At 44.1% G+C, this 21,105-nt stretch overlaps 1 protein-coding gene across 11 annotated transcripts in view; it reads right to left on the reverse strand.

The window, feature by feature from the left end:
- The window catches only part of KALRN (kalirin RhoGEF kinase), a 474,021-nt gene that overhangs the window by 48,300 nt on the left and 404,616 nt on the right, over positions 1-21,105 (reverse strand). For 9 of the 11 annotated variants that reach the window (XM_088058776.1, XM_088058771.1, XM_088058767.1 and 6 more), the window contains 3 exons: positions 8,004-8,287; positions 7,126-7,230; positions 1,952-2,082 (listed from right to left, as the gene is read on the reverse strand). In XM_088058776.1, coding sequence (XP_087914902.1) covers positions 1,952-2,082; positions 7,126-7,230; positions 8,004-8,287 — 520 coding nt within the window. The remainder of the gene's footprint in view (positions 1-1,951; positions 2,083-7,125; positions 7,231-8,003; positions 8,288-21,105) is intronic. The other 2 variants (XM_088058770.1, XM_014249366.2) reach the window with 1 other exon arrangement.

The raw sequence follows: 21,105 nt of genomic DNA on the forward strand, positions 1-21,105 counted from the left end.
GGAAATTAACCTTGACCATCTCTACTCATTCTCTGAAGCCTACCTGATCAGCACCTTAGAAGTACTCCCAAATTTAAGGTTTCTATGATCCACGTAGGCAAAAATTCAAATTCTCTCATCTGCTTTGATAACAGGGAGCAAGGGCAGGGAGCTGCTTGCAAAGTGCCCTGGTCACGAGCAGGTATTGACTACACAGCTGAATTTAAACTGGCATGAACAGGAGCAAGGTTAGAGCCTCCTCGTTTCTGATTGAGTCTGAATAGCTGGATATCTAGAAGACTCTGTATTAGACCTATACTGAACAATGAGAGTCAATAAGACTATTGTCTTACTGCCCACAGAAATGCAGCAATCGAGCCTGATGGAATAAGGAGTTTTCTCACACCAGGGCTAACTGCTGCCATGGATGTGCTGCCAGGAACAGAGGACACTGCTGCCCATGCCTGTGCAAGGGTTCAGCTGCTGTTTTGTGGGGATTGGAGGGTCACAGCTCCAGCTGGGAGATCAGCTGCCTCACATGACTATGGAATTAAACCCAGCAAGCTGCAGGGACACAGAACACAGACACAAAGGAGCTGGAGGGGAGACAGATGTCTTGTGCTGAAAGCCACTAGCAGGTGCTCCTAAACATCCTGGTGTTTAGGAATTCTGGCAGCTACTAATTGCACATAATAGGCTGCCAGTCCTCTGCCAGAAGCTGTGCTTACAGTGGCAGAGGTCTCTGCACTAAAACTGCAACCTGCAGTTAGCTGCCAGTCACCTAATTAATGAATTGCTACCAGAGGAACCCCAGATCCTGCAACATTGAGGAGCTTTTAGAAGGCAATCATGGGCAGAGATGTTCCCTGCAGGAAGGCTGACAGCTGCCTTATAGAAAACCTCTGCCATTCAGAAGCACATCCAGGAGTATCATGTCTTTGCTGCTGGGAGTTGCTCCAGTCCCTCACTGGATCTCCTCTCTGGCTTCCTGCAACAAACTGCAGGAGCCAAGGATGGCTTTCACCTGTGACACTTTGCTCCTACTTCGTCTTTTACTCTTAACCACCTCCTTGTTCTTCCCTGACTTAGCATCTTTCCCAAATGGGGTGCTCTTCTTCCACCTCTCACCTTACCACACTCCCATGAAAGCTGTATGGAACGTTCCTTTCCCCCTCAATCTACCATTCGATTAGATCATTGCAGTTACTGTTAGTGTCAGAGGTGATACAAAGGAAACAGCCACCTCAGCTTTCTTTCACATAATTCTTTATTCTGTTGCTCCAATTCTCTGTGCTCTTCAGATGAACATGCATTTAAGAAACACGTTAATCATTTTAGGCTTTGTAGTAATAAGCATTATTTTTGTTAAATTTAAGGGGTTGTAATTAAAAAAAAAACAACCCAAGCTTTCATGAGCTGTCACCACTTCCTTTTTCTCCCATTACCATGAATATGAGGGTTTCCCAAATGGAACTTTCTTTTCAGGCATGTTTCCACCACAGATGCATCTGAGTCCTGTCCCTTTCTTTGTTAATAATGAGGGCAAAACATATCTCTTTCCAAAAATCCTAGAGGAATTCCCTTATTAGCTTTTTCTCAAAGGTAGCTAATAAGGTCAACTACATATCCCCCCTCTGAGAGCTGATTTCATCTCTGGCAATGCAGTAATTACCAAGGCAAACATCTCAATAATACCTGTTGATCTCTTCAGAGGCTTTTACAGCAATAGATATTTGCTACCTGGTGTAAAAGCTGTACCTTTTAGAGGGATGATGAATGTCCTGTCTGTGGAAGTGCTTTTATGGAGTTATATATGTTAATAAGTTTATATATGTTAAGAAAAGCAAGAAGCAAGCAGAACACAGTTTTACTCTCAGTTCCATGCTCACTCACTGGCTACAAAGTATTGCTGGAGTCTGCTGTGTGTCCTTCTGGGGTACACATTTTGGAAAGAACCAGTAATATAACTTACATCCTGCCTCTCATTGCTTTGGCTTTTTGCTCCTCTTCCAGGTTTCGTGGGGGAGTTGAAGGTGTCATTCCTTCATTTAAGCAGCCAGTGGCATCTTTTAAGCCTCCTCGGTAAGATCCTCCTTCAAGGGTCTAAAAAAATCCCAAAGAATAATAGAATAAACATTTGCCTTGAACTTCAGCATCAGTATTCAAGTCAGTTCTGCAACCAACACTACAAAGTATTCAGAAATATTCTCCCACAGGACTTCATGAAACACAGCCAAACTAGTTTTAGGACTCCACAAATAAAGCCTTAAAGCAGAGTTGTGATCCTCTTGTTAGAAGGTAGTAAAAGATGTTCCAGTAGATCTGAGAAAAGAAAACTCTTCCAAATTATTTCAAATCAACCTGGAAATATCCTGATGTCTCAATCAGGACCATTGTTAGGCTACACGTGGTTAGAAGTTCCTCTGCCAACCGCTGAATGGGGGATTCTTGTAGTAGAATAAAACACAAAATAGAAATAGATGGACACATAGTAAGATTCCACAATAATTAAAGTTTGCCCCAAATCCCTTGAAAGTAGTTGTAATAGTCTATTAGACTGCATGTGGGGGAGAGAAAATAAAATGTCATCCAAAAAAACATGTCTAACTGGATTAATGCAATACTTTTCATTTTGTTAGTCCCTCAATGGAAAAAAACTATTTGAAGTGAATTTTCTGGGAATAGCCCTCTTGGTTTCCCATGCCACAAAGAGCTCCCTTACCACTCACATCTTACCAAGAACGCTATGAGTGCTGACTCTCCTCATGTGCCAACATCTCAAACTGAGAAAATACCAAAGCCTTCTGAAATGATTCACTAGATAAAGACGCTTGCTCAGAGTTGCAATAATTTAATGATCACTGTGGGGATTTAATTTTTTTTTTACTCTCTTCATAGTTGCAGTAGATGCAAGGAAATGAACCTTTGCAGGCTCATCATACCCCTGCTTGTTAATTATGTTAAACTTGTTCAGAGAAAGCATTTAGCTAATTTTAGAGGTCCTGGGACATGTAGAAAAAGGTTTAGCTTTGATATTAATATTTTTGAACTGCACAGGGACAACTTAAAAGAAGCCAAGATATGAAACAGGATTTACTCCTTGTCCAGCAGACATGGGATCAGACAGTGAGAGCACATGATATGAAATTTTTGAACAAATTAATCCCTGAGCATTTTTATTGCTTATTCCACTCCCTGCAAGAAAGAGTTGACAAGGCAGAATAAAAGTGACACATGAATCTTTGTAAAATTAAAGCACAGCTGTGGTACTTCAAGCACTTCTACTCTTTAGAGAGTCTTTTCATTGAAACCAGAACACCAAACAAATTCACATTGGGTAGTAAAACTCCTGTGCCTCAGAACAAGCTTTAAAACAAAACAACCAGAACATCCCACTGTGTAAAATATTTGAATACTAACAAGACCCCAGAAATTGTACAGTACAGTAGCTCATGCTCTGCAAAGCCCACTCCAGAAGTGACTTTTGACTGTGCAGCGCAGAGCCTGTGTGAGATGTAGGCTTCATCTCAAAGGGGAGCAAAATATTGGACGCTACTGAGAAGCAGAGCACATGGGGTTAATAAAAGCAGAGCAGATGAAGGTAGAAAGCAAGGAAACCAGAACAAGAGGTGGCCTTTAAAACCCTTCCTTAGACTCACATTGGGCCTGTTGTGTACACGGTTTTCACAACACTAAACTTACCAGCTTAGTTTTGACCAACTTTTCTATTGCACTGACAAGATCCGCAGCAGTTGGGACATCGGAGGAGCTCTGTCGAGCAGCTAGCAAAGAAGAGGACTGCAAGACACCAGGTGGCAAAGGAAAAGCAAGTTAGCAGGATGAGAAGGGAGTAGGAAACCAAGCGGTCAGTGAAGAAGATTCCGAGACAGGAGACAGAAGGCGGAAGGGGAGCTGGAGGGTGAGAGGGACACATGCAGGTCAGGTGAGCGAGTGCTGCCATGTCAGACAAACATGGAACTGCCATCCACTTCTGGCTGCACATCTCCCTGCAGCAGTTCCAAGACTGGAACTGGGGAACAGAGTCAAAGAACTGAAATTCATTTACAAAGAGGTTACGACACTCTTAAAGTTGGTTCATCCTTCTAAGGCCATCTATGGTCTTACAGGCTCCAGAAAATTGATTTTCTTACTGCAGATGTAAAAAATTACTGCCTCCCCCATACATGCATATTTAATAAAAGCAGTTAAGCACGAGGTACACATGGAGTTACAGACAATAGGGGAGGGAGGCAGGGGGGAACAAATCATCCCCCATCCTTTCCCCATAAATCAACAGCAACTCTTAATGAACTTAGATGACACCTCTCACTCATGCAACTTCAGTCATCTAAAATGCGTAACTCTTCTCTTCCCTCTCTGCAACCACTGGAGACAAAACATGTCTCACCTGTCCTGGGTACCTGGCACAGGAGGGCAGAAAAACTCTGTTCTAGTTTAAGGTTTTTGCTCCACAAGGGCATATCACCCCTTGATTGCTGTCCTAAGAAACTTCAGTCTGATCACCCAAACCCACTTGATAGCTATGGGAATTGGGATTTATTAGCTCGTCTATATATACATTTCTTCTGAAGGCAATACAAGCACTGACTGAAACTACAAGTCCTTGGGCAACCTTATTTTGCTGTCAGGCTGACACAGACTAAAGCATGGCTAAATTTTTATAAATTATGAAAAAGCTTATTCATCCCTCAAAGTCTTGTGGAGGGCAGCTATTTCAGTGAAGTCACTGTGCAGGTGCCAGCATCTGAGATTAAAGAGTGGTGGGGAAGGAGATGGGGAAATGTGATGGCAGGAGTTAGGCAGCTGGCCACCTCTTTCATCAGCCCTTTGGGGAGGTTGCTCCTGTTGAGTGACACATCCCCAGGAGAAGAAAAAAAAGGGCAAAGGAGATTAATCCTAACCAGAAGCCTTCGTTACAGAACAGAAACATGAACACACTGTTACTCATCAACTTGTCTTTCACAAATAATACATCTAATCAACAGTTCTAATTACAACAACAACATAAACTACAGGTAATCAGGCTGGTAATTGAGGAATTAGGCTGGTAATGCAAGAATCTCATACTAATGTAAAAGCTCAGCCTGCCTGTTTCACCTGCAATGCAGACAGACATGTCTAGGGAAAAAAAAAAAAAAGACTGAAAATAAAGACTTGGAAGAGCTACTGGACAAATACACTGACAATAATTGCCAAACACAGCCATTCTAGCAGGAGGAGTCCAATTTTTGGAGGCACTAAACAGCTGTTGCTCTCACTTATTTTAACTGAAATTGCTCAACAACTCTGAAAAGTAAATAACTGCAGGATTCTGAAGGAAGCACAAAAACATTTGCTGCCTACAAGAATTCCAGAGTTAAATAAAACTTCTGTGATTGACAAGAGTCTGGTTTGAGTGGGGAAATAGAAATACAGAATTTCTATTCCTCAATAAGCAAATTATGAATTTCTAATATGAAAAGATCTTGCAATTTGTCTTTATGAGAGCCTCCAGGAGCAGTGAGGCACAATTACTGCTGCCTGGCAGATGGACTCAGGGAAAAGTGTCACCTCCTGTACACACAGACATCTCCTGCCTACCACAGCTACTGCCCCACACTGCTGCTGCTGGTCCAGCCTAAGCCCATGTCTGTGAGCACAGAGGGAGAACACGAGCAGAACACTGTGCCCAAATCAACACCATTAAAGAGCTTTCAGCTCCAGCATGGCTCAGACTTTGCTAACCTGGTGCACCTGTGCCAGGAAATTCAGTACCCTGTGGGCTTTAGTTTCTTATCCCCCTGGCAAAACGTTGAGTAGGGCAAGAAAAACGAGGGAAAAAAAGGGTTTCAGATGCATCTTGTTCTATTTAATCTTCTGTTTTAGGAGGGGGTGAAGAAACAGGATGCCAAAACACTCTGTAAAGCTCAGACATCTGTAGCAGAAAATAGCTCAGTTCCACAACATTTATGCTGTCAGAAATGTATTTAAGAAATACTGAAATCACATGGCATGTTGGACACCAAAAATAGTGACCCAAGCTGTAGCACTTTTGTTTCTCTTTAAAAAAAACGCCAAAATAAAACCATCTCCCCAAAACCAAAAAGCAAGCTAAACCCCAAACATTTAGCTAAACACCATGGGGAACAAGCCAGGAGCAATTGTGCTGGGCATGGATCCACCAGGGCTCTGCTCCACCGACCTTTTGCCTCTGCCCCTCACCAGACAGCCATCAACACACAGAGCACTCTGAGGGCAGGAGTCCACAGCTCCAGCTGCTTCCTTCTGCTCCTGCTGCCACCACAATGTCATAACATTTCCTGACAGATTAACAGCAAGCCCCCAAATCCTTTACTCCATCACTCTGATCCTTGAGTCCCAGAAATATTTACATCCTCCTCTCTCTGTATTTCCAAACTTCTGCCTGAACCTTCCCCAAGAACATTCTGGGTTGTTTTGGTTTTTCTTTCCTGACAATTTATTAATCTCCCCTATCCTCGCCTCTTTGCCTGCAGCAATTACAATCAGAGGACAGCGATACAGAAGTGCCAGTGCTAAAAACAGATGCCAGCAGGAAAGCAGGAAACTGCAAAACAGGAGGATGGTTTTCTACAAGGGAGATGACAGCACCAGGAAAGGGTGGGGGGGCCACGTACAGACAGGACTGGCTGTGAATGCAAACCACTGTCTCAGACATATTCACAGGTTCTCACCCTGAGTCCAACACAGGACTCTGCAAGCCACAGGGCCAATTACCACAGCAAATCCTGACTTAAAGTCAGAGAACTAGCACCACCAGCATGGTGCCACCAAACACCATTTCTACTGCCACAGCCAGACACCAACAGCACTTTTCAAACAGAGGTAGCAAACACACATTATTGATTTGAGGGGAGCTTCTGACCACACACAGCACAGGCACAACATCGACCTGTCATGAAATGGGATGCCAGGGTTAAATTGCTTATCTAGCACTGCTCATAAATTCACTTGGAGAAAGGTATTAGATTTTGATTTCCACATAGGAGACTCTTATAACCACAGGTCTAGGCCCTTGATATTGGAAGACCACTACACAACCACTGTGACATAGCTATGTGAGAAATGCACTCAAACAGAAAAATTATATAGCAAGGGAGGCCTTACCATATCATCTTGGGTTGGATCATTGTCAAAAATCTTCATAGGAGGTGGAAGAGGTGTGTGAGACTCTTCATCTGGCTCATCTTCTCCCCAGCCCTTCTTGCTCTTCTGGAGAAAAGTTAAATATAATTACAAACAGGGACAGGATTCTTTTATCTTTTCAGATCAATATTGTGTTGGATGGAGGGAATTGCAGGTAATGGAAGAGAAGCAGTAAAGACATACGATTTTGCTGGTTAATCCTGGTGTACTCTAAGGCTTATAGAAATATAGTTTATAGGTCATTCATACAGCTACATCTGTCTGTGTGCTGACAGAATAGTATTTTTTTCATTTAAGTAAGAACTGTTTGATGTGCAGTTTTTAAAATGTGTTCCTCAATTTGTGTTCAGTTAGTATCTTCTGCATTTTTTGCTTTAATTCCTCATTCACTTTATCAGGAAAATGCCATTCTGGTGGAGAATATGCCCGCAGAAAAACTGCAGGTACAACTACATAGCAGATTTAACAGAAACATGGCTATTTCTCAGAGTATTTTCTTTAATTAGAGGAATTACAGTGCCACGGTAGCATAAAGGTGATATGAACCTCAGCAAAAAGTGATAAGAGCTGCTCAAGAATAATTTCATTTCTGTCCCTGGCAGCTTTCTAATAGCTATTAACAAACCTAGTCTAAGGACAATAATAGATGCAAACACCATTCCTTATATATTCCACCGCTCTTTGGATGACAAAGCTGTTGGCAACAATGCAATTTTATGTATGATTCGCTGTTCCCTCCAGACCCTAAGAGAACTGCATTTCCTCAAGCATGACTCACAGCCCATGGAGGAGACTATCCGAGATATACAGTATTTCCCGTAGCAAACACCACCACACACCTCATCTGCGCTGTCTCCTTGAGGAGTGGTTTCATCTCCAGTCTTTGGTGAGCCGAGATCAAAGCTCTTCCTTCCATCTCGCACCTTCTTCTGTTTCTTGATGTGGCTCTCGGTCTTGCCGCTGTTCAGGCGGCGCACGGGACTGGTCAGCCATTTCTTCAGGGTGTTGGTCGAGCGCTTGGGGCCCGGAGAGCTCTGGATGGAGTTGAGGGATGGCTGAGGTTGTAAGTTGGCCACTGAGTCAGACTTGCCCCCGTTGTCATTGGAAGAGACTGAATACGCGTCTGCAAGAAAACGGCGCAGGTGAGACCTCATTGCGGCAGTGCCTCTGCTCCCCGGGGCGCGTCAGGCGCCCGCAGCACCGAGCAGGAGAATACAGCCTGCCTTGGGGAAAGGTTTGTGACCTATGGACTTTATGCAAGCTTTATTGCATACCAGAGGGAGGAATATACCCTGCAAAGGGCATTTCCCACAATCTCACACACCTCTCTCGTTTCCTACCGCACTATCTGTCCCTATGAAAGATCGCAGACAGCAAAGTTTTTTATAGGCAGGTTTTTATTCAGTTTTTTTTTATGGAAGCCTGATTTTCATGCTAAGTGCTGAATTTCTCAGCTTCTTCCCACAATTTCATTGTGAGTTGCCAGGAACAAAATAAGCACAAAAAGTAGATTACTACAGGAGACCTGACAGCCACCAACACATTGTCAGGTTCCATAATTGTTTCTCAGCTGTTTCCAGACCCCAATGACACGATTTAGTTAGACTACTTATTAACTCTGAAGCACCTTAAAATTATCTCCTTTGCCTCTGAAAGCAATCTGTCAGAAGAGTTCACACATTCACTAGAACTATGAAACTGGAATGAGCAATTACAAAAGATGACAAACTGTTCAAACCAAAGGAAACTCTCAATAAGGTTTAAAATTAAAAAATAGTTTCATTATATGGAAGCAGGAGGTTCTGCTGAACTGCATCCAAACTCAGTTACTGATACACATGTTCAGACTGGCACCTTTGAAAGGGCTGCAACCTTCCTTACTCCCAAAGTGCAACAGACCAAAGATGTGCCAATGTCAGTAAGGCTTTAAAACCAAAACAAACAAGTTGCTCAAAGATTTCCCAATTGCCCTTCAGGAATAAGTGTCCTGCTTTCAACTTTCTGAAACCATGGTAAACTCCCTCCTGTCTCTATCAGGGATGTCTCTATCAGATGTTTAAACCCACACCAAGATGAAGATTTTTTTTACAAAATTCAGACACTGTCACACTCCTATAAGAAACATCTCAGGCTGTACATCAGAAAAAAGCCAACTGATGTGATTAAACATTTTTACATCATTATCTCTGAATCTTTTATCTGTCCCAGCAGAAACCAAAAACCTAAGTTACAACACATGAAAATAGATTTGTGCATCCAGATATTCCCAGTTCAGCAATAAATGCCATTAGAGATGTTGGTTTGTACACATGCTGAGGGAGAGCTATGCTTGTAGAGAATCATTACCTCTCTTGTTCTAGAAGGCAGCTCCTGCTACCTGCATGAAGAGATCGTATCCCCTCTGGGCAGAGCTGCTGCTTGCAGCTGTCTGTGCACGGAGCAGAGATTGTGTCCTGCCTTGTCTGCCTGCTTGCACAATGCAGACCATGAGAGTCAGAATGTTTTATAGCCACACACAGCATCAGTCAGAAGTTAAACCAATAAGTCATTACATACCTGAGGTCAAAGGTTAAATTTTAGAACACAGTGAAATAATTTTAACAAGCTAGAAAAAGTCAAAGTTCATTTCCCAGACAAGAAGAAAATCTCAATCATCTGTTTTTTGACAAGAGCAGTGAGCGCAAGAGGAACCGGGAAGAGGATGGGTTCCAGGTAGAGCTGATCCCAGGTGAAGCTGCTGGGGATTTTCTGGCATTCCTCTGTAAGTAGCAGTCTTATCTCCAAAAGGCCTGGGTTTAGCCAGCTCCTGCTGATGTTATTTCATGTACATGAAGTAGCACTAAATCAACTAGCACAAGATAATGTTTGTCAGGGGCCAGCTTATCTTCCACTCAATAGGCTTTGGACAGTTCTCCCTCGCAGGCTCCACGTGATGCTCTGCGAGTTTATCAGCGCGCCTTGCGTCAGCAAAATTCAGGGTTTCACGATGGTGGGTTTGATTTTCCAAGTGCTCTCATGGCCCTGGAAGCACTGAAAGCCCCACAGGCAGTGGGGGAAGCTTGAGGGTTCTTGGCCAAGGGGCTTTGCTGAGAGGAGTGCCCATAGGTGCTCCTCCTGCTGCTGCGGGAGGATTAACTTTGGGAATTACTGCAGCAAAGGGAGCTGGGCTGCAGTCAGAAGGAGAAATGCTGCAAGTGATTGCTCTGTGGGGCTGCCACTCCCAGGGATGATTTGGAGGGAGCAGCTGTATCATGGACTCGCTGCCTTTGCTGGGCTCAGTGGGAGGCTGAGGAGAACCAAGGATGAGCTGATCTCACCACAAGTCAGCTGATGAACAGAGAGGTTTTTACTACAGCTTGTAACAGTCCAACCCCCACCTCCAGCCCACAGCACTTCGCCAATTTAATTTTTGGTAAGGGAAAGGATCTGGTAGGGGGCTAATGAAGCTTGAGACAGCCCCCAAGGGTTTGTTACTGAGATGGCAATTCTATCTCAGCCCAGCGGGCTCAAGGCAGGGCCAAGTCCAGGAACCCTGATGCCTGTGAAGGGGCAGGGACCTCTCTTTCCAGCAGGAAACACCCCAGGTTTTACCAGCAAGGTCAGGCCCCAGCCTTGCTGCCTCCCTCCCCTTTCCCCAGCAGCACAGACACAGCTGGGGCACGGACAGACACACAGCACCTCTCCTGCCATGGCACTCTTGACTCAGCTGTCCTGGGGAAGCGACAGTCAGAAATCCTGTCACTCCCAAGAAGGCAGCACGTGGGCAGAAACAGTCCCAGTCCCAAGATGGCCCACAGCCCACCCTGCCTGCTTGTAATAATTTTGACACAGAGAGCCAGGAATACTCTGCAAAGTGAACATCAGAGCTTCAGAGCCACCAGCCATAACAAAAGCCAGCCCACAGGTTTCCAGAGGGAGGCTGTTAACACTGTCCAGTGATTCCCAGCTGGAAAGGGCTCTTCTGGAAAAGGCTGAAATCTGGATTTTCCTGTTCAAGGTCATGCCTTTGGTGATGAAAAAGGCTATTTACCAAAGGGTTACTACATGTTGGTTGTGCTATGCAACCCTGTCTGATATGAAGTCCCCTTCTTCCTCCTTGTTTGCTGAGCTGCCCTGGCTGAGCACAGTAAGGCATCTGGGACAGAGCCCACCCTTTCCCTGGCCCATGCGACCCAAGGCTGAAAACATGGCCTTATTTTACCTGGTAAGGCTGCCTTTGCTGGCTGGGGAACAGGCAGGGAGGTGGGAGAGGAAGGCTGGCGTGGATTTCCCTTCTCCCCAGCCACCATGAGCCCTTTGATGCTGAGTGACTTATCTCTGCCCACACCCTACACTGGTACAAAGCACTTCCATCTCACCATCCCAATTCCCACTGCTACCAAACATGCCTTACCCAAAAGCCACACCGAGAGTCCACACACAATACTCATAACCTTTTTGAAAGGAACTGCAAATTTGGATACATTTGTGAGCAAGTCACATTTGCAGTCTGCCAACCCTGCTGAGAATGATCTCTGCACATAAAGCCAGTCACATCAACATGGTTGCAGAGGCAGGACTGGAGCTCAAGGAAGAGCAGAGCTCAAAAATGAGAGAAAGAAACATGAAACACAAAAAAAATCTGCCAGGGAAGACCTTGCAGGCAACCTCAGCCACGTGAGCTCCGCTCCTGCGGCACATGCAGCTACAAACACATTAATCATGACACTTGATACTGGCCCGAGACCCAGACTCCAGGTGGATCAAGGGGAAGAGGAGGACACGTTACCATGCTCTTCTTGCAAAGCACTAGCACATATGTGCTTTGCAAACTGCATTAGTAGAGCTCTTTGGAAACACAGTTTGTTTAAGAAAAAACAGAGAGCTTTTGGGAAAGATGCAGCAGCTCATTGCGTGATAACTGAGGCAGCTGCTGCCGCCCGCAAGCCCCAGCAGAGCAGCGGCTGTCCCCACACTGCAGCAGGTCTGCCATGAGGAGCTGTCCTCCCACCAGTGTCCCCAGACACGTCTAAAAAAAGGTATTTGGTGAAGCAAAACGGTTGTAGGGAGGTCAGCAGACTCGTGTGGCTAGATTGATTTCCTGGCCAAACCATTCATTCAGACAGAAGAAATGATGGTTTCCAAAACACTCCTAAACAAGCCTCCTTGAAACTTCTGGCAAGAGGACTGTGAGGGATAATCAGCCAGACCAAAGGGCTTTAACATTCAGAACTTTTGCACCACTGCAGCCATGAAATGTTTGTTGTTGTTGGTCAAATGAACAGACATCTGGAAAAGCACAACTCTTGTACTTGAAAAATAGAAGGTTCCAGTTCTGTGCAGCATTGGGTGAAAAGAAAAATGAAAATCTCACAGACCTGGTTTTAGAGGCACAGTAATATTCTCATTTGAGTCAATAGGAATTCCTGTTGGAACATAAATACAAGGCATTTTATTTTTACCTCCCTGTTCCCCGAAGCACACATAGGACGGGAGGTTTGTCTGACCAGGCTCAGGCAGCACCAGACTCCTTTGTAGGACCTCAGATCTCTGACAGGGAAGGAAAAGGCTTCTCAGAGCAACTCAGAAGAAAACATCAGTCTACTCTATTTGATACATAATAATGACAGATCATAAAGGACAAGAAAGAAATATGTGTCCATAACCAGAAGATAATACAGAATATAGCTATAAAACCAGGAGATTAGAGCAGGGCACAGTCTTGCTTTAAGTGAGGTGAATCCTTTTCTGATTTATCTATGGATCCATTTACATCCCAGAAAAACAGCCTGAGAGAAAAGGATTTTTCCACAGAAGTCAAAGAAAATAAGCTAGAATGAAGTCCTATTAGCACGTGCATTTAAGTCAACAATTTTTATTTTACAGAGATAATTTCACTTGTGAACGAAAGCCAATAATGACAGTCTGACTGATGGGCACATAAATCAGCTCTGCTGTGCTAAACAGAGCCCATTTTCCACATTCAGTGGTTGCTGTTAAAAAACACTTGTGACAAAGACAATTTAATCAGATGTGGATAAAAGACAAACTCAGTCTATACTCGAGTAAATTTCCTAAAGAATAGGAATTTCCACCCCAAAAAATCTTGGCAAGTAGGAATCATCTGGACTCATCCTGTGTCTCTGTGTTAGTATTTCACACTAAATAAACAAGAACCATCTAAACCATCAAAACGCACCTTCTCCTGCCCTTTCCAAAATCATCTCTGTGATCATCCAAGTTCCAGTTCACAGGTCTCAGCCACTTGAAACTTGATACTCTCCCTTGGGAAATGCTGCCTTGAGAGCCCCTTTGGATCTGATCATGGGATTTGGGACTAAAGCTCTACATGATGGATGCAAAGATGGCAAAATATGGTATGAACACTGCTCCTTTGGTCTCTTCTATGCTTTTGTATTAAATGTCCAAAACATGCTCAGTGAAACATTTTTATTGGCACAAGTCAGGGTTACAAAACTTTGTGGCTTAGGCAGATGACAGTACGGATCCCAGTTTTAGTGTTACAGCCCATTCTGCCTGTAAAACCTGGCATGGATTTGCAAAAGTTTGGGAGGCAGCATTTGGATAATATAAAGTCCCTTACAGCAATTCCTCTAGTGAAAACACTAGGTGTTAACAGTGTAAATAATGCATCTTACAACTTCTAATGTCAACAGATAAGAGTCTCCTCAGACACAGCCTCTGAAAAAGTCTCTAGTGAAGAATATAAGTGAACACAAGGAAACTTCCAGTGCCTATGTCAGATAAAGACAGAGGACAGCTGGCTTGAAAAGCTCTTTAGATTGGAAGTACATTAAACTTTCGCAATGGAATTGCAAAATGTGCCCTGGAGACTTCCAAGGCTCCCCAACCTCTCCCAGCTCCGCTCAGCCACTCCTCACATGTCCAACCACAGACCTGCCCTGTGCTCCAGCTCAAGATAAAAATGAGATGGGACCGTGTAGGAGAGAATTTCACACCAGAGGGTAAAGACAGGTTCAAACTATGCCGTTGAAATCTAAATGCAAATTTTGTTCAGAGATTCAAATGCTCTTCCTAACTTCATAATCTCCTGGAAATGAGCAAATTGAAAAGGTTCAATTGAATTTTCTGTTTGTGTCTTGGGAGTATCATTTGAAACTTCAAGCTGGAAGTAACATCAAAAGGTATGAATCAATCTGGCAGGATTCTCACAACTCCATTTACATGGATGAAATGAATTCTGTCCAAACTCAAGAATAATGGTATGGAGTTAAATATTTTATAAAAAAAGCTTCTAGTCCAATAGAGGAAGCAGCAGACACATTGGTCAAACTTTCTGATCGCTGTAATGTAAAACCTGAAATTTGACTTTTCGTTTCACTGCCAAGCATGCAAACATGACTAACATCCAAAAAGAGCAAGGGAAAAAAAGGACTAAAATCTAAATCACACAATATTTAGAACACACTGTTTGGCTATTGAATAGCTGGCATTTCTTGGAAATATGAAGGAAGAGCTGCTTTGAGATAGAGAATGATCTGCAGAATTCCTTTTAACCACACTGCAAAGCAGGGGATGCTCCAGAGGGATTTTGCATATGGGTTTTGCCTTTGGGAAATGGTCACCAATCTGTTGGCTTCAATATTCAGTTTTCTAATCATTACTTCCAGGTTGAAACCTAATGTGAGGAAAACAAGCACTCACCCAGCTGGGGTGAGTAAACACTGCCACTTGGAGCCACTCATTTTTGTGGCAGGCAGCAGCTTCATCTCCTGCTCTCGGCAGTCGAGGAGCTGTGCACACTCTGCACAGGGCGATGCAGAGTGGGACACACCCCATAGGAGCCTCTCTCTTTCCATTAACTACAGAGGGAGTCCGAGGAAATTATACCCTCAGCTAAATTTAGTTATTGTGAATCCCCTTCCCACATTTGAGCACGCTTCATACCAGGCCGAGCTCGCAGCAGGGAATGATTAGCTGAAGTTAAGCATCTGTCAATTCACTTTAATGAGCAATAACTCGTGGCAACCTGCCATTAGCTTCAGTTGAATAGCTTTTATTTTTAGCTGGTGTTGCTCAGATGCAGCTTCCATCCAACATGTGCTGGGAAAGCTGACATCCCAAAGTAGTCTCCAGGTCTTCGTTGTGCCAGTCGGAGTGTCAGGGCTCAAGAGCTGCAGTTCCTGGAGGTCAGAGAAAAGTCACTGCAGTTCTGGGAAAGTTTCAAAGAGTGAGATAAAACCAAAAGCCTGGAGAAACAGCACAGAGGTGCATGGTCCCCAGAGACCTTGCAAGAAAAGTTACTGAAATCCTGAGAGCGTGCTGAATGAGTGAGCTTGGTCCCCAGGGAGAGAAACAGCACAAGGGGAAGGCACAGAGAGAGAGAGAGACAGAGCCTGCTGAAATAAAACATAACTTCAGTACTGTCCAAGAGTGCCTAGCGAGAGGAACAAATGCAGAAGTTCTCTTTTGTACCTGCTGCTTCATGTGAATGTAGGCTTTTATCAGAGGTGACCATAGGAAGCGAAAGGGGAAAAGAGCAGGATGAGTCCTCAGGTAAATATAGGGCAGGGTCCTGTTTCCTACAGATGAGCATTTAACTCAGGAGCTGCTGCATGTGAAGGCAGAACACGTGTTTGTGCCTCCAAAGAGACCCTCAGGAAAGTGCTCGGCTTAGCCCTGTGGCACTAAGTGCTTGAGGAGCAGCTGAAATACCCGAGGTCCTGCCCTCTGACAGTCCTGCTCTGCAGTGGGTTCCCACAGAACAGCTTACAACTGTTATGGGCATCTGCAACTCCTCTGCTTGGAGGTTTGAGCCTTTTTGTCTCCATGTACCAGCCTAATTCATCCTGCTTCAGAGCCCCATCTGAGCCCCCACATGAGCTGCTGTGAATCCACAATAAAAATAAAGGAACAAATACTCAGAGTGAATCCACCAACCTGTTGGTGAGATACTCATACCAGCTCCTACCCTAAAATACTGTGAGACAGGTGACAAGGCAGGGCAGTAACATACCTTCAGGGGAACCTTGAAGCAACATCTTTTTAGAATAGGCTTTTACTGAATAAAAAGGTGTGGAAAAAGCTCAGAAATAAAGCAGCTGCTCCACACAGCAGAGCTGGAGGCCAGACACAGTATGTGAGTGCACTTGATTTCATTCACCCATTCTCTTGCCTCGAGTTTGTGCCCAGCACAGGTCCCAGACCAGCCCTGAGCACAGCAGCAGCAAGTCCAGCACATCTGCTGGGAGTGCACATCGGAGCAGCCTTCCCGTAATGCCTCACAGCTGGGTGAGCAGATTGCTGAAGTCAAGAGGCACGCATTTCTTTAGCAAAGAAAGGAAATAAAAAGTCAAGACTAACAAGATCCAGAAAGGGCATGCTTTTTTTTTTTTTTGAACAAATCAACATTTATTTCAATGTAGTGAAACAACTTGTTGAAGCACTTCTCTCAGTTCTACTTTACATTTTGTATTTACACTGTCCTCATTCTGTGACAAAAATAAAATAATCTCCAACCCTGAAGTTTCCAGAATAAGTGTCACTAGCAGCAAAAAATAACAAAGCCCCAAACACAAAGCAAAAATCCCCCTTGATATATTTTGATGGGGGGATTTTTGCATGTTCCATAAAAAAAGTTTTAACCCTGAAACTTTATGAAAAGCTATATGGGATGACAAGGAGAGAAACGTCATGTTTGAAGCTGAACGAGAGCAGCATTTGCTGGCCTTTGCAAGTACACTGTTACTTTTAGCATAAGGAACTGTGAAATGCTTAGACACCCACATAGAAGCAGACTTTTAAACTTTGATCAAAGCAGTTCTGCTCTTCTGGGAGCGTAAGGGTACCAGAGTCGGCAAATGCCATCTTTTATCCTGGATGCTGGGCACAAAAACAAACTTTATTACACATGGTTTCCAAGCAGCTGTTAGTAAAACACAAGCCTTATTCTTTTGGGAAGTGTCAAGGGTCAGCTTCATTCAGCAGCTTCCAAATTGAGCTACTGTAAGAATTTTGAAGTAATTTCTCAGTTAAATTACATCATTGCTAAGGTCAACTCTGCCTTATACTTGAAGTCAGCAACCTCTGTGACAAGGTGGACCACTCTGCTAAATGGGGGAGAGGAGGGAAGGCAATGATATTTGAGTATCATATTTAGGCCTCCCTATCTCAAAGGAAGCTGTGGCTATGTACCCAAACAATTCTCCATGGAAACAACAGAAGAGTATCAGTGACAAACTTGGAATTGGAAAAATAAAAAAAAAAAAAAAAGCAAGAACAGAACCCAAAGCCTTTTGGGATAGGAAGAAAAACTGCATGTTGAGAAAGAAGGAATTGGTCATTAAACTTTCCAGGCACACAGAGGGCTCGGAAAGCACAGAAAACAAGCAGAACAAACAAACACAACTGTGTGCATCTTAGCATCAGCTTCTTTTGCCAAATGCAGTAGCTTCCAACATTCAGCAGCTGCCTCTTGCTTTCTAGTGCTGTGGAGTTCTCTTTGGTACTTGGAGGCTGTGAGGAGCTCCGGGCAAAGAGAAAGTCTTTGTCCATTTACCAACCAATTCCAAAGGCGCTGATCTTGAATAACTTTACTAAGCAAGAGTGACACAGATGTCTAGGAAAGGGGACTTTTCTCTTAGTAAAGTTGTGGTAGGTGCAGTGGAAACCCAAGGCAATCTACATGCTTGTCAATTTGTGCCTAGGTAAGAACAGAGTCCTCCATGAACGTCTCTCATTTGTTCACTCTTAAATTATTCAGGCTCTGACAGCCCCTGAAAAGAAAAGAACGGAAGAAGGATAAGTTGCAAGGGGCGCAGGGCAGGGGCGGACACCATGTAACCACCAAGAACAACGAGGTTGGGGTGTTTGACGACAGACACACTGCAGCTGCAGCCTCCAGGGCTGGTGCCCAAAGCAGCTTCCTCCATGCCCTCGTCCTCCAGAAATGCCAGCAGAAAATACAAGCTCACAGCAAAGGTACTGGTTGGGATGAATTAAAAGAAGTAATGAATGAAATCAATGCAAACAGCGGTTTGGAAATAAAACACACAGATAAGAATTGCTGGTACTCGTGACACTTTGCTCTTTGAACACAGCACAGGGAAATGGCTAAGCAGCTTGGAGACTTCTAACTGCACACTCAAGACTATCAGTTAGGCTTGTGGGAAGCTTTAATTCATTCAGCTGAAGTAGCAAAACCAGAACACCACTTGCTGTCCCATATAACAGGCTCACGCGACCTGCCTCTTGGTTTTTGTTTGACAGCTCAGCAGGGAGCAGCTCTGTGAGGAAGCTTCCCCGTGATGCCAGTCAACAAGTTTATCAAATTTCAGGTGACAAAGTCACCACTACCCTCTATCTGCGTCAGCAAGAAAGATGGACAGGAACTTGAAGTCTCAGAGAGCATCTGCTACATGGTAACAGGAGAGCTCGCTTTCTGCAGCATCCTGCCGAGGTCTCAGCCCTCTGAAGCTGTGCCAGTGCCTTGACCCAGACACCAGCCTTCCCAGTGAGGCTAGTCCTAAGAAACTGATTGATTGTGACTTCTGAAGGGCCACACAGAGCCACCCACAGCTTTTATGGTGCCTACATCATTGCTCCTTACCAGCAGCATTGTAGAGGTTTTGCCAATGTATCACAAGCACCCTTATGGAAAAAAAAAAATCTACACCCAGCTTTGCAGAGATGTGGAGAGGTGCCCTGCATAAACTGCTTCATTCCCTTCTGCATCACTGAGTCTCATGGCAAACAGCTGTAAAAATCCTCTGCCAAGCAACATGTTTAATAAACTTTCATTACAAAAGCCATCTTCTCTATTGCTGAGTGGTTACTTTCTTTTGGCTCCATCTTTCAAAGGAATCAGGAAAAAGAAACACTTTCTTGAAGAAAACAGCGAGGATTAGCAGCAGAGGCTCTTTGATTCTGTAAAGGCTTTGTCGAATACAGGTGACCTGTTACTGCATTTTAAGATGTCTGATCACAGACATCACCTGCCTGTTATTTTAGTATCTCCAGGACAAGTGACTGCAGTGAATATTCAGCAAGCATCAGCCTTTCCATGTTTGTCTGGAGCTTGCCTGGCTGTAGGCTTGTCTTAGACACACTGCCATATCAAATTTTACAGCAACACAGATCTGAGCAGCTACTGCCCTGCCATGAGCAGCCTGGAATGCTCAAGACTGGCTAATTTCTCTGACACTAAGACAAAGTCAGCTAAGATGCTGCACTCTGCTCAGCACTTGAGCCCTGGCAGGAGCTGTGCTCTGCTACTGTGGAGCTGAAGTTACCGCTAACATTCAAAGCATTTGCCTCCTTCTAGCCTAAAGCTATGATTTCCCTTCTGCCGTCCTAGAAAGAATCCCTGTTGATTAATATTTATTCAATTTCCTAAAGAAATCTATTCAGCCTCCACATGTTTCAGCTGAGAGTGATGTTTAAATATTGTGTTGATCCTCAGAGTTCAAACTGCAGAAGGTACAAAGAATACCAGACTTGAGGCACTTCAATGGTATTCACTGTGAATCATCATTTTACATTGTACCACTCAGACACATTTGGATCTAAAATACATTTGCATTTCTAATTAAAACAGATTATCATTAGTAACTAAAGAATGTCTTAAATCAGAATCCCTAGGCCATAAAAGCTAATTGCACGATGCTAAAACTGGATTTCAAAAATATACATATTATACCCCCTGCAGGATTAATTAGGCAACATCTCTTCAAAAGAGTTCTCAAAAGTGTATTTATTCAGCATGCGGTGAAATTATACCGGTTGTGCAACACTTCCCATGGCCTGCCTTGGCTCACGCTCCCGTGGCAGCGGAGAGCTGGAGCCTTGCTCATCAGGGATGCTCAGAGTGGACAAACTGGATTCAGGACTGCAGTTGATGAGCAGGGACACACACAGGAGCAGGAACTGCTGCCCTGGCCACAATCAACCAGCACCCTGGAACAAAGTGATCTCGGGTATGTGCATACCCAGGACATGCAGGCCTACAAAAAGGCTGAAATCAGCTGGTCAATATGAATCTGGAAGCTGTAACCTACTGATGATCTGATGCTTAATTGGTCACTGGTTTCCTACATGACCTCAAGGAAGGTTCTAAGTGCTGTCTGAGCTGTAATGTGTTTTCAGAGAGGTTACAGCTGTACCACATGTCTTGAGGATGTGAGAAACTCCTGCTCACCAAAGCTGCACATGCATCACATGAAGGGATGGGAAAAAAACCCAACAGAGCCCAAGAGGTCCTTAGCTGCTACAGTCTGTAGCTGTAATTGTCAGCAAGCCTCAGCTGCATGAAAAAGTGTCCTCAGAAGATTCAGCTGTAGCTGGGGATGTGCCACTCCCAGCTTTCTTCTGTGCTCAAGCTGCTTGGTCCATATGAAAAATGAACATGGGAAAATTCTCAGAAAACCTAACAGTGGAGACACCTCCATGGTCACTAAATCCTGTCCCTTATCATCACGGGTCATAGTCCATCACTCTTCTAAATGCTTACTCCAATGTTTTCTTGTGCAAGTGAACAAGAGGTCTTTGCTCAAAACTCACACATAAACTGTACTTGTGCTTTCCTGTATGCAGCAACTTCATATTTCCATGTTTAACTTACAAACCTACAATACAAAAGATAATAATCTACAGCAGAAACCACCTACTGGTTCCCCAGGATGATGTTTGCTAATGGGTTCCCAGCAGGTCTGGCTCCCAGGCTTCACCCCCTTATAGAACTTCACAGCCTGGAATGTCATTTGGCAGGGGATACAGGATTTCAAAGCTGTTGAGCTGTCCTAGGACTAGCCATGGCTGTACCACATGAGACAACCAAGTATACTGGGGTGCAATAAGGGCAACAGAATAGCAATTACTAACTCATCATGTGGCAACACACAAAACAGGAGACACACTTTTTCCGTTTTCCAAAAGTAGCCATGGTTTCTGTATATTAAAGGAGCACCCACAATCATTGGGAAA

The sequence above is a fragment of the Pseudopodoces humilis genome, chromosome 8 (assembly GCF_049639895.1).
Source record: "Pseudopodoces humilis isolate 2021_Gansu_Grassland_sample_001 chromosome 8, ASM4963989v1, whole genome shotgun sequence".
NCBI lineage: Eukaryota > Metazoa > Chordata > Aves > Passeriformes > Paridae > Pseudopodoces > Pseudopodoces humilis.